The 14,847-nt window shown below is 30.7% G+C and overlaps 1 protein-coding gene across 1 annotated transcript in view; it reads right to left on the bottom strand.

Annotated features, from left to right (window-relative positions):
• Positions 1-3,444: 3,444 nt before the first annotated feature.
• Positions 3,445-14,847, bottom strand: part of LOC106465436 (neuron navigator 3-like) — a 140,296-nt gene continuing 128,893 nt past the window's right edge. The window contains exons 17-28 of the mRNA XM_022393335.1: positions 14,140-14,246; positions 12,812-12,901; positions 12,565-12,658; positions 11,973-12,047; positions 10,585-10,756; positions 9,701-9,811; positions 8,800-8,904; positions 7,846-7,917; positions 6,861-7,057; positions 6,077-6,195; positions 5,687-5,887; positions 3,445-5,004 (exon numbers count right to left, since the gene is read on the bottom strand). Of these exons, the coding sequence (XP_022249043.1) occupies positions 4,867-5,004; positions 5,687-5,887; positions 6,077-6,195; positions 6,861-7,057; positions 7,846-7,917; positions 8,800-8,904; positions 9,701-9,811; positions 10,585-10,756; positions 11,973-12,047; positions 12,565-12,658; positions 12,812-12,901; positions 14,140-14,246 (1,481 nt within the window). The 3' untranslated portion in view covers positions 3,445-4,866. The remainder of the gene's footprint in view (positions 5,005-5,686; positions 5,888-6,076; positions 6,196-6,860; positions 7,058-7,845; positions 7,918-8,799; positions 8,905-9,700; positions 9,812-10,584; positions 10,757-11,972; positions 12,048-12,564; positions 12,659-12,811; positions 12,902-14,139; positions 14,247-14,847) is intronic.

Genomic DNA, 14,847 nt, shown 5'->3' with positions numbered 1-14,847 from the left:
AAATTTGATTTTGAAATCTATAAACCAAAAAAAATGGACAATTTTTGTCATGAAAAATTTAGTGAAGAGCATTGTTGGCAAGGGATATTCCAAATATAGTGCGTTTGGAATACTATAATTACACTCTACTAATTCTTAAAATTCGTGATGGACTAGGTATAGAAAATAGTTAAAAAATATAATAAGCCTAATACTAATGTCTTATGACAAACACTTTGTTGAAAAAATAATTTGAGTTGAATAAGAACTATAATGCCATGACAGTATACGATTTCAAATATTTTATAATTAATATATATTTATTTTTCCTTATTAGGTTTTAAGCAAACATTTATAGGTTTTATATTGAATATCAACCGGTAGTGTGTTCTTTATCATACTTTAAGAACAAGTGTTAAGTACATTAGTTTAATATTCTTTCCCATTCAACTTGGAACAAGCCAAATTTGTTCTCATTTTTTGTACTGAGAACAAAAAAACCTACATTTTTACGTACATTAAATTTGATCAGACTTATTTCAATATTTTTTATGAAATGCTCAACCTGTGTTGCTGCCTTAAATATCCGTTTTTTTTTTTTAAAAACTTGGAGTGGGGCCTGGCATGGCCAGGTGGGTAGGGCACTCAACTCGCAATCTGAGGTTCAAGGTTTTGAATCCCAAAACCAAACATGCTCGCCATTTCAGCCATTATAATTTGACTGTCAATCCCACTTTTCATTGGTAAAAGAGTAGCCCAAGAGTTGGTGATGGGTGGTGAGGACTAGCTCCCTCTAGTCTTTCACTGCTAAATTGGAGATGGCTTGCTCAGATACCCCTGTGTAGCTTTGCATAAAATCAAACAAACAAACTTGGAGTGGTGAGATGTAGAATTTTTTATCCTTACATAAATTTTGAAAGAATTAGGTAAAATATCTTTGAAACAGAGTAATAGCTGTTGAAGTATCATTTTTTGGATCTCAATATCCTCATTGATAACTTGTGGACTTTTTCCTGTAACACTTGAATAAAACCAAGATAAAACCGTACGCTGCTTTTAAAAACAGTTCTGGTTTATTTACAAAATAGTACAAGATATTTACACCATACACAAAAATAACAGAACTCCAACACAACAAATTACGGCTGCACATTTGTGCAACCATACATCGTATTTAAACTTTAGGGTACAGCATAATGTTCTTAGCTTATTATGATATACCAAGCCAAAACCTTTAGAGTAAATACATTATGAAGTATACACTTTCTACAGATATGTATGTCCTTAAAACTACTGATAGTAGCTTGGGATATGTACGACTAACTGACGACATCTTTGGCTTGACTCCCTTATTTGCTTTATTTACATCTAGTTTGAACAACTGTTAAACATCCTGTATCATATAGTGAAGAAAATTCTATATGTAATAGTGAAAGAAGCTGAAAAAAAAAATATTAATGCATATTTTAGACTGCTATTTGCCATTAGAAACATTAGTATATATTTAATTAATCACATGGTTACTGTAGGTACCTGAAGTGGAACATTAGTAACAATTTCTATACCTACTTTAAAAGAAACATTTGTACCAGGTCTAGATTTTCCCATTGATACTTGTGACTCTCCATTATATACAAGGTTCAAGTGCAAACGCTTAATAAAAATAATGACCATTGTCCTTTTTTTAATGTTACTCTTTTAACAAGTTTTTTAATAGATAAACCTCAGCATATGACAAAAATTATTCCTGCAGCTATTTTGCTTTAAATTTTAGAAATAACATTTTTACTTGTTCCACATCCAGGTAACACATAGACACTACACATCTTTAAAAAAAAAAATTAACCATTTTCATCAAGTCTATCCCTATATAAAGTTATAATAATCATCCCTTTTATAAACATTTTGTTTCATTTGCTAATTTGATTTTTCTTATATATATATATATAATTATTGGAATTAGATTTATTTTTCATTCAAAGTTTTGTTTTAGTGATTAATGTTTCCTTACATATATTGAACAGTGTTGCCAAGTTTCATGAGAAAAATAAGTTGCACTAACTTCCAACTCTCCAATGCTCTTATATGGCTTACCCTCAACATGAAGACTTGTGAGGCTTAATTGGAATATAAATGTATCAACTGGGTGGGCCAGAAAGTTCACAATTGTGGGTTTATTTTTCAATTGAACAGGAGTGGGATAGGATGATTCTACAATTGTAATTAATGATATGATGCTTAGGCTATTCATTGACCCAGTTAATTACCAAAACCTCTCCAACAACCATTGTAGTTAAAGTCAGCTATTACAAAAAAACAAACAAATCTAGAATAATAAAAGGCCAAAAATTCACGAGTCTCAGAAAATTAAAACTTAGAAAAAAAGAAACCTAATTTTACTTATTATAAGCAGACTTGGCAACACTGATATTGTAACTTTTTGATTTGAAAGTCAATAACAGTATTAATAGTTACTATTTAAGTTATTAACAAAACCAAGTGTGGAAATGGCAAGAAGTAAACAAGTAACCTATTTAATAAGAAAATATTTAAAAAATTGTAAAAATAAATATTTTAAAGTGCACTAAGTGCATTGTGCAAAATGGATAAATCAAATCACCCAGCACATGCTTAACAAATGCATCATTTAACTTAAAAAAGTGCAGTGAACACGAATGTATTAAAAACTGATTGCAACATACTTGGTCTTTTTACTCACTTTATTATTATTATTATTATTATTATAAGGTTTCGGTTTACTTTTGGTAAATACTAAAAGTTATTCACAATGGCATGTTGCACTTTTAAGAACACAAAATTGCAAGGTTATGTTTAAACAGTTTTAACTAACATGGTTGCTACTGTTATAAAGTACCCATCAAAGAGCTTCAAAGTTTATTAAAATCTCTCTTAATGTTTTACTCTAATATAATAGTAATGATGTTTCTTAACAACCTTTCTTAAAACTTAGCCTGATCATAATGTTACCACATTTTTTTAAACACTATTTTTCAACAGGTTGTACTGCTGTAACAATGAAAGTCTCAAGATGTCCTGTTTTCAACATTTTAAATCACTAATCTCTGCATAATGTTATCCAAGTCAGTATTCAAACACTTTAAAAACTGTTGATAATTTTTTATGATTTTTCACTCCAACAATTATACTTTGATAAATCTTTTTGTTTTGTTTTCCACAATCAAGTATAGAACTTTATGCATAAACACAAATGCTTGTAAGGCAAGTTGTCAGAGACAGAAAAAATTGTGCAAGTTCAAGTTTCTTCAAGGAAGAACAAAGTTAAAGAATATCATATGAAAACTCTTGTAAGCTAGAATATTACAATATCACACTACCCGAGTTCATAAAACTCAAGTAATAACTGAAAGCACGTGAGTAGGAGAAATTTAGCATTTCTTTCAAGTAGACAGAACCACACATCCAAGGAGTTTTGTGGTTGTTCTTAAATTTTATTTATTTTTATATGCAGTTTGAACTGTCATGAGTAACAGTTTATAATTTATTTTTTCTATGTATTCATTTTTCACAAATTCCTCAGATATTAGTTTTAATATAAAATTCTCAGCGAGAAAAGCCCAAATCTTCTTCTTTCACTCATTACCTGTATACATGAGAATTTAACCTACTTACAAACCATACATAAAACTAATATGTTTAGTGATAAAATGTAAATAATTTTAACAAATTTATTATATGTAAAATAAAGATATTTGGATATAATTGTTCATTCCATTTGAATTATATCTCTGTTAATAAAAATGTTTATCAACAAAATTTGTGAATTTCACAAAACACACTAAACTAACTGATCAACATTCATACAATTATATTTTGTTATAGCTTTTATTAAAGTATTATACACAAAAAAATCACTATTTTCAGATTACCATCCACTTTTATAAAATTCTTCAGTTTAACAAAACTTTTTACATACATTTTCATCTAACTTTATTTAGTTATAGTCAAGATTTTGAAAGAGATAACCAAAGAACAATTGGTAACATTCCTTTACTTAAAAAATGGTATGTTTATCATCTTGGGTGTGTTTATGACATCTCTTTTTCCTCAAAAGAAAAAAAAAGGCAAATAGGCAATACGTTTTTTTTTTTTTTTGCTATAACACTCGCACAGTAATGATCTTTACATATTTACTATTAAGATGGTTTGTATTTCTTTCTTATTAGAGCACCATTTTGTATTTCCCAATAAATGTTCCAAAATTCAAGTAAAATTGTAAAAAAATCAGCAAATGTCAGTAAAAACTTTTCCCATATAAAATTATTCACATCATTCAAATAGGGGTGCTAAAAAATTGTAACAATTCATGTAAATGTTCACATTAATGAAAATTCAAACCAACTTCTATAACAGTTACTAAATACTACTACATTACATTTTTGTTGGAAGAGACTGTTGTTCAAACTCTTAATGATACACAGAGACTTCTTCACTTTATCTGCATCTTTCAAACATAATGTCTTGTCCTTTGATCAGGCAAGTTCAATTATTGAGATGTTTTACTTCAAAAATTGGGTCGAGTGCCAGAGAAAAATTAAAATGTATTGGACTGCTTGTATTCTAAGCATGTCAAAAAGAGCTTTTAAATACTTTTACAGAAAAATAAATATTAAGTTACAAAAAAATTAATAATGGTGACTGGATATTATAGATATTTTTTCTAAAAGTTCATTTTGCCTTTCATTATGTTTCACATTCAACAATCTGTTTTTACAGTTTTTCTACTTTGACAAAACTGGTTGTACAGACTAAAAATTCAACTACAAATTACTAGACATACAGAGGAATAAGACTGACCAATGGAGACAGCACATTAACCATGAGATGGTCATTGTTACTTTCTTGATATCACAATGTGGACTCCAGTCCTGTGTTTAGCAGGTCTTCAGTCCGAAGTCTACTACTGTCTACGTCTGTTCCTTCAGTGTCATTGTTATGAGGACTGGAGTAGCTTGCCGCTTCCTGAAGTCTCATCAGCATGTTCAGCTAAACAGCATAAGAACATGAAATGAATAAAATAATAATAAGCAAAACCACATAATGAATATCACTCATGTGACACACAAACATGGTCTTTGTGACACTAAAATTGTACAGTTTCTACTGTGTAATCAACAATTGGAGTTTGGCAGCCATTTAAATTTTAGTCTCTTAATGTTGTAAATGAGGACTCAGCCTATGTCAGTCGAACAAGGCAGGATTACTTGTATCTCATTACTGCAAAGAACCATAATTTAAAACTAATTATTAGTTTTCAGTGGTATTTTTAAATAAATGTAATGAAAAAGCAAAACATGAACATAATAATAGGAAGCATTTATTAATCCCCATCCTACTAAACATGTTTGCCCTTTCAGCCATGGGGGCATTATCATGTGACGGTCAATCCCACTATTCGTTGGTGAAAGAATAGCCCAATAGTTGGTGGTGGGTAGTGATGACTAGCTGCCTTCCCTCTAGTCTTTCGCTGTTAAATTAGGGATGGCTAATGCAGATACCTCTCTTGTAGCTATGCATGAAATTCTATATAAACAAATGAGAGAACTATTTTCTATATAGCATATAGTACATATGAGCACAGTCTAAAAGCAATTCCCTTAAGGGATAAAAGTAACAACATTAAAAGCAACTATAACAGAACAGGGTTTTTATAAAACTGAAAACCTACCAGAGGGTCTGCTTCCACCTCACTGTGTGATGTAGGCGTTTTTTTGGCTCCTACACTAGGAATAGGATAACCCTCATAACCAACATCTTCAGGGCGAAGCCTGAGTAACTGAGGCCAGTCTGGTTCACCTATTGAAAGCCATGGATATGACTCTTGGACCCATTCAGTTGGATCTTCCCATGGAGATCTACGACCATAAAGCTATATCCAAAAAGTTTAAAATTATCAAATACATATTTGAGAGCATTATGATGTACTCTAACATGAATAATAGTTCATAAACCAATTTCTTTTGTCTATTTTACAATTATTGAAAACACTGGGTGTAAAAAAAAAGAAGAAGTAATTATGAAGCTGCTTAACCACCAGGTGGTCATGTAAGTACTTTACCTGCAATCCTTCTCTCACAGCTTCCATCAGGTATGGAACAATGCTGTAATTCCACAAGTCTGTAAACCAAACCTGGGAGCTAGAGACATCTATTGGGCATGACAGAAATAATCTTGGACCTAAAAAAAATATTGAATAAAAACTTTGATACATAAGAATATAACAGGAACTTCATTAATATACACATAATAAATTATTTTTTCCTTGAAGGCATTTCAAATACTTCTTTTTAGGTTTAAAGAAATATTTTAAACAAATGAATAAAAAATAGCATTTTGCATTCTGACCAATTGGCATGTAAAGAGATTAGTAATACTGTTAATAAAATACTCTCCACCACTCTTACTATATTTTACTGGAAGCAAAAGAACTCAATGGAAGAAACTGGAAATGGATGAAAGTTGAGTTTTGAAGTTTAAGACCTATCATAAAGCTTTTTAACCTGAAAATACAAGTAGTATACATCAATCCTGTTGAGTAATCTGTCTCCTGGCTATAAAATTGAGGGAAGATGACTATTCATCTCAATTTGATTATATGAACATGAGCACTAGTGTTGGATAGATGTTAAAAGGACATCATGATGTGCACTTTAGATGGCAGACAATAACGTACTTAGGTGAAAGACATGATTAAAAAAATAGTCACTATCATGGGAGGAGACAAACTCATTTAAAGTATCAACTGTACTGTGGGGGAAGAGGTGCAATAGCCAGGTATACATATTACAGTCTATAGCAGGCTCTGTTTTTTGATGACCAACTAGCATTAGAATCATCCTTACCAATGGTAACATCAGAAGAACTATGAGTTTCCAGAAACTTATTGAGATGAGTCCACACTTTAGGCATCCAATCAATGATTTTGATGAGATCTGGATTACGTGTTCCACTCCTCACTTCTATTTCTACTAGTTTCCTATGGAGGAATCTTCCCAAAAATCCTTTTACTGGTTCCATGTGGTTTGCACACAGGACCCACCTAAAAGACAAAAATAATAATAATTTTACATATGCTTGAACCAGCAGAAAAAAAAACAAATCAAAGAGAAAACTTCTTCTGCAACATACAAAAGCATAAAGATTTATGTTAACCCTCAAACTGTTTTTGAACAATCACTATTAGGGTTTTTGCCTATTACAACACCCATTTTAAAGTACTGATAAAAATAATCGAATGAAATCACTCACTTTCTACGTGAAATAAGAATATTGTTGGTACTTCTGTTTAAAATTCTGCATCACCCATGTACCATCTTGAATAACAGAATAATGCAATTCATGCATGTATGTCATAGCCACACAAGAAATTTGGTGAATAAATAGTTTAGATTTTGTTTGTTTGTAATTAAGCTACACAATGAGCTATCTGTGCTCTGTCCACCAAGGGTATTGAAACCTGGTTGCTAGCATTGTAAGTCTGCAGACATACCGTCGTGCTACTGGGGGGCTAAATAGTTTAGAAAAATTGGAATCCATCTGGACTCTATCAGTATATTTATGATTAAAAAAATGTGTTTCTGGTTCTAAATAAAATGCATACTTTTGGCATATGCAAGAAACAGTAGAAAGAGCTACAAACTTTGGAAATATTATCTGAAGATAGGCTCTTTCTCAAAATCTAGAGGAACAGAATTATACCATTGTTTGTGGTCAACAATATGAGATCATAATAGAATTCGAAATTATCCCGGACAAAAACTCTTAAACTTCTAGTTGTATTTAAAGAAATCATCAAAATGTATTTATTTTAGGAAATGGTGCTCTCACCTGAAGTTGTGGTGCAGTTGAAGATTGGTGGTTGAGCAGGTAGCTTGGTTCATTGTTCCAATAATATATGGGCTATAAAATCACATAATAAATAACAACATTTCCTTATTCTTTAAATTCTCACATGAATTTCAACAATGTCGTTATCAAAGAAAAATCAACTGAAAAGTCTTCCAGCACAATTCATGTACAGGATAACCTTTACAATTCACAAAAGCAACAACCATGAAATAACGCATCCCACCGAGTGATAATTATAACTAGAAATTAAAGTATTTATAAAGGAAATAAAATGATGTGCAATTAAAAATAGCAAATTAATCCACTGTGAGATGAGGATTGTTTGTATAAAAAACATAAACCCTTCCTAGATCAATCCTTGTACAAGCCATTATCAAACAGTATTTTTAGTCATGAAGCTTGCCATTTCAAAGAGAGATTGGTCTATTCACATTAAAGTAACTGATTAGTTGCACCAAGTTCTTAAGACATCTGCATAACAAACATCACAGGAGATCTCAGTTAACAATTTTTACAAGAAATTTACTCAGTTACTTTAGTGTACTGAACAGCCCTTGGGTGAAAAATATTATTCGTTCATAAATTCATTCCATACATATGAACTAATTTTAAAATGCTAAATTTTGGTCAAAAGGAAACTCATAAAATCCTCACTCTGGATAAATTCATTATTCATAATAATTATAGCTTGTCCAAAGAAAACAAAGGATATAGTAATTACATGCAAAAAAATACTGTAACATGGCTAAGCAAATAATGTTTAATATTTTCAATGTAAAATTATATTCCATTTATTTTTTAATATTCCTATTTTTAATATATTAACTCTGCCAAAACAAGAAGTCAAGTAAATCTGTTAATATAATCAAGAGATATATTTTTTTTTTATACCTTAATGAAAAAGTCAAGATAATGATACATAGAAGAACATACCAGTTCTGATACTTGGCACTAAGAAATCCATTGAAAACTTCACCCAGTGAACCAACATGGTGTAGGTTGTCAAGAATTATCACAGTTGGAAGGTCTGAACCATTACTACAATAAATGAATAGCTAATCAACAGACAATTTTCAAAGTCATTGATCAGTCAAATAAATTTATATATGTTTTTAGTATTGCTCTTCATACATGATGTGCAGTTTATGTTATTACATAAACCAAATCATTCATATTTTGACCAGTCTAATGTTCACTTGAATTCAAGTTGCAGTTAATAACATATTAAATTGAATATATATAAACATTATCTCAAAGGGAAAAAATGGGTTAAGTTCTTGGATATCAGGAACAACAAGAGACAAAAAAAGATTTTGTGTTTCTCTGACAGTATTAAAATTAAAATTTCAGTAACTGTTTGTTTTCTTTGGATATTTGCACAAAGGTACACCAGGGATATCTATGCTAGCTGTCCCTGATTTTGAACTGACAGATTATAGGGAAAGCAGCTAGTCTACAGCACCCATTATCAACTCTTGGGCTACTGTAATCTAATAGTAAGATTTCAATACCATTCTTATTATAGTGCACCCACAGCTCCAAAGTGCAAAGTGCAATTTTACAGTATCAGAATGCAACATATCTTACATAATATATTTTCTGTGCCTGTTTAATTATTGGGTAAAGATTTAAAGGTAAACTAATGCACTTAATATATAAACTGATTACAGTAATGATTAATTAAAACTATAAATCACCTGTAAAGACAGTTGTGATTACAGAAGACGTATAATACAATAATGAATTATTAGTTGAAAAGTTATTAAGCTGTGGTTTTGAAATGTGAAGTTCAGAAGAAATCATACTTTTTAGGTAAGTGTACTAAAAACCTTACCTGCTCTCACATTGTTCTGCAACATTGGACAAGTACTGTCGAAGTTCTTTGGCCGACTTGTGATCCACGCTAAAAGTTGCTACAGCACCAGGACTCAACTCTTTACCACTCCTAGAGAGTGTTCAATACATTATTTATTACTTATTTTACAACAGACTGGGGACTAATAGAATAATAGAAACAATAACACTATGCTGAAAATTGATTTTTTTTGATGTAGTAAAGACACACACAGAATCTGTGTTTGTGTTCTGTTTATAGTGAAGCCACATCAGGCTGTCTGCTGTGTCCACCGAGGGGGATCGAACCCCTGATTTTATAATTATAAATCCAAGGACCTACCGCTGTCCCACTGGGGGACACACAGAGAGAGAATATAACAAAATAAGCATGAGAATAACTAGCAATTAACTTAGAACAAGTACCAACTACAGAGTTATGAACAACCATATATCTTAATCCCCCCCCCAAAAATATTATAGCTTTTTTTTCCCCAATAAAAAGTGGGTCCTTAGAGGATTTTATTCATTAATCATAGTATGATTTAACTCATCAAATATTAACCAAGGTTATGAAAAATAATGTTAAAATTGGAAGTACTGGGAGGAACTTCATAGAATTTCTACCTAATTAACTGCCATAAGTCTTTATTTGCCCACAAGAATAGAGAATTATAAATATCAAAATTGTAAAATACTTTTATGTTTTACGTAAGTACTAAATTGAGGACAACCGATATTGAGTGAAAGAGAGAAACAAATCAAACCTGTTCAAAAGTCTTTAGGTTATTTCTTTAAATACACATTGTCAGAAAATTAAAACATTGAACATGATGCGAGTTTAAACTAAAATAATTTATGTTCCAGTTCAAACCATGTACTAACCTAAAGACAAGAAATTCAGCTAGTTTCTGAGCAAGGTAAGTCTTGCCTGTTCCACTAGGGCCACATAAGATAATTCTTCTATGTTCCGATAGCAATGAGACATACCGTTGAATTATTGACTTGGGGATGAGTGTTTCAAAAGCTAAGGCATCTACAGAACTTTGTTTTGCACCTAAAAGGAATGACATAAAATACTTCAGTTCAAGGGGCATAAAAATGTTAAAAGTAGTCATGTCTGAAAAATCATATAGATTAACAGATGATTAATTACTGTTTGTTTTAGTGTAAAACCACACAATAGGCTATCTACATTCCATCCACTGAGAGGAGTCAAACCTAAAATTTCAGTGTTGTAAGTCCATAAAGTTACTGCTGATCCTCTAAGGGAGAAGTAAGTTTTTTCTTACCACAAAGCTACACAATGAGCTAATTGCACTCTGTCTACCACAGGGAATCAAACCCTGGGTTTTAGTGTTGGAATTATGTAAACTTCCTTTTTATTTAATGAAGTAATATACTATATCATTTCATTTTAGAAATTTAAGCTTCACAATTTCATAGTAACAAAAAATCACATCGAGTGTAAATAGGATTAAAATACACAAAACATAATTACAATAATATAAATACCTTACTCCAAACACAAAGAAGACTAAGCCAACTTGAGAACAAAAACATGATACAAATAAAATAACTTTATTGTATTTTTAATTGTATGTTTTGGTGACTTAGTTGACTTTTTAAATGAGTATTTTTTTTCTTTCATTATTTTGTACATTTTACTTTTTTATATTTAGACTTCATTTGTACAGCCACAACACTATTAAATTTCCTTTATATTTCAAGTTAACAATTCATCACAGAAGAGATCAGTACCTTGAATGGTCATTTAAATCAGTGTTTCTCAACTGGGTGAATGGTTCACCCAGGGGTTAATGAGATCAGAATCAGGGTGAATGAGTATTATCAATTATACAACAAATTCAAGAGCAAAAAAGTCATTAGTTATTATTATTATTTATTCTGGTTGTAGTTTGATAAGTACGTTTAATTTTATATATTTTATGTTGTATTCATTCTAGTTGTAGTCTGATGTATATTTAAGTCATAATAAAGAATTTTGCATTTTAGTTTAGTACATTTTTTTTTGTCTTTTTTTGAACTGGGGTGAGTGAGCTGTTGTGAAAGACGTATACGGGTGATTGATATTGGAAAAAGTTTAGAAGCACTGATTTAAACTGCTGTAATTTGTTTTGTACTGACCATGAAATGTGACATTAAGTAAAAATAATGGTACTTAATAAATACTTCCTTCCTTCTTGGTATAACAAGGAATATTAAATTTTTTAAAGGAATTAGTTACACAAAAGACAAAATCTAAAGAATACCTTTTAAAGTAATATGTATTTGCATGTTATCTCCTATCAAGTACCCGCAAGGTAACAAATCTGGAACTTCTGCATCTATAACGAACAAAACACAGACAATTAATTATTGTAGATAAAGGACATCTCAAAGCATATTTTATGTCTACCAGTTAAATGATATAAAATAAGACTATTCCCTGTATCTTAAAGTCTGAAATATGTAAATCTATTTGCATATGAAATCACAAAATTACAACACACACGAGGGAGATCATCCTAAAAAACATTTAACAATCCTTGAAAATGACTGTTGTATTACAAAACCAGCTGCATAAGCAAATGTGTATCCATTAATATGCAACTATAAAACAATGTTATCATTAATAAATATGTGCTCATGCAATAAATCTGTTTTCCATAACAGGAAAGATTCTGTTTTAAAATGATACATATTGTTACTGAGAATATATTATTTATTCTAGATATTACTTATAAAACAACTAAAATTAAAATTCATTCAAAGACAACTGCACATCTCTCTTATGCTTCCAGTATCAAGATATTGATTGCTAGTATTTCTGAAGTCAGCAAAGAAGAAAAAAGTCCTATTTACCTTTTGAACGAACAATGTCACCAATATGGTAGCTTAAAACACTCTCAGCATTTAAACCTAAGTTGGAAATAGGATCTAACCTCAGGACATATTCCTAAAAGAGGAAAAAAAACATTCTTAAACCATGGCTGAATTTATATATCTTTGAGTTAACAGAACAACAGAAAAACTACATTTACTGTTATTGCAGTATTAAAACCTATGATTGAATTATGAATGATTGGGCTATACTGCTTTGATTTCTTACCTTGAATGCTCTTTTAACTATGTTGTCCAGCAAGTCCCACTTAGTTTTTCCACTTACAGAAACTGACCCTATAAAGACTTCTTGTTGGGGCTGTAAAAAAATAATACAATACTACACACAAAGCAAATAAATACACAAAACGTAAACATAAAGTAAATGTTTTAAAAATATATTTAAGAAAGTATACAACTTCAAATTAGATAGATCCTCTACTCTACGCTGCTGAGATTCTTCGAGCTAGATCCTCTACTATACACTGCTGAGATTCTTCGAGCTAGATCCTCTACTATACACTGCTGAGATTCTTCGAGCTAGATCCTCTACTATACACTGCTGAGATTCTTCGAGCTAGATCCTCTACTATACACTGCTGAGATTCTTCGAGATAGATCCTCTACTATATACTGCTGAGATTGTTCAAGCTAGATCCTCTACTATACACTGCTGAGATTCTTCAAGCTAGATCCTCTACTATACACTGCTGAGATTCTTCGAGCTAGATCCTCTACTATACACTGCTGAGATTCTTCGAGATAGATCCTCTACTATACACTGCTGAGATTCTTCGAGATAGATCCTCTACTATACACTGCTGAGATTCTTCGAGATAGATCCTCTACTATACACTGCCGAGATTCTTCGAGATAGATCCTCTACTATACACTGCTGAGATTCTTCAAGCTAGATCCTCTACTATACACTGCTGAGATTCTTCAAGCTAAATCCTCTACTATACACTGCTGAGATTCTTCAAGCTAAATCCTCTACTATACACTGCTGAGATTCTTCAAGCTAAATCCTCTACTATACACTGCTGACATTCTTCAAGTTAAATCCTCTACTATACACTGCTGAGATTCTTCAAGCTAAATCCTCTACTATACACTGCTGAGATTCTTCAAGCTAGATATTTTACTATACACAACCAATATTCTTTGAGATAGATACTCTACTATGCTACTGATATTCTTCAAGCTGTATACTCTATTATACACAGCTAAGATTTTTCAAGCTAAATACTCTACCATTTTGCTGATATTCTTCAAGGTAGATACTCTACTATACACAGCTATTCTATGCTACTGATGCTAATAATCAGAATACAATCATTAATTAGCTTTTAATTTTCATTTGAGAATATTCCTACGAGTAAGGCTTTCTAGTAATTTGTTCTCAAAAAGCTTATAAAGAAATAAGCATTATACGTCATAATTCACAAATGTATTATATATTTAAACAAGAAAATAAAAATGGATTATTAATTTGTTCATTCAATTCTCAAAGTAATTAAGTGGCTTTTAATATAAATAGATAAATTAACAAATTACCTCAGCTTGTAATGCAACTTTTCCATAATCTCCATGGCAACACAGATATGTTGAGATGGTGACTCGTTTCCCTTCTCGATCTGTTGCTGCATCATTAAGATACAAGTCTAGAATTAAAAGGAAAAGCAGTTAGAAATACAAGTCAAATAAAATTGGGAATCTACCCTGTAATAATTTACATAGTTGTATTAAATGTGTTAAAATAGACAAGCATGATAAGAAACTATAAACATTTATCTGGTTATATACAAGACAATATTATTGGTCATAATCAAAACTGAAATATGAGCTAAAGAAATCAAAACAAATAATATTATTAACTACTACTTCAATATTTTGACAAAAATGTTAAAGAAAATTTGGAATATAAAAATACAATTTTTACTGAAATTTATTTCAAAATTACCGTTAGTGATTTGTAAAATGAAAAAGAAAAGTGTGAGTGGTCTATTTTTGGAGTTAGAAATGTTAATCTGCAAACATAAGCCTTGTGTTAAAAAAAACCATAACAAAAGTTAAACCATTTTTTAAACAGCAAACTAGATCTTTAAATACTTAAAACATGAGTATCTAATAAAAACAAATACTGAATAAGATAATTTTTTCTTTTAATTCAGTAATTTTAATAACAGAAACAAGTCTTTGTAAACTTCCTCGAGCTTCATATTAGTTGATAAGCTTAGTATTATGTTTTACTGTTTTTCTTAT

This window comes from Limulus polyphemus, unplaced genomic scaffold (assembly GCF_000517525.1).
Source record: "Limulus polyphemus unplaced genomic scaffold, Limulus_polyphemus-2.1.2 Scaffold1943, whole genome shotgun sequence".
NCBI classification, from domain to species: Eukaryota; Metazoa; Arthropoda; class Merostomata; order Xiphosura; family Limulidae; genus Limulus; species Limulus polyphemus.
The sequence above is the reverse complement of the archived record's forward strand: the minus strand, read 5'-3'. Positions and strand labels throughout refer to the sequence as shown.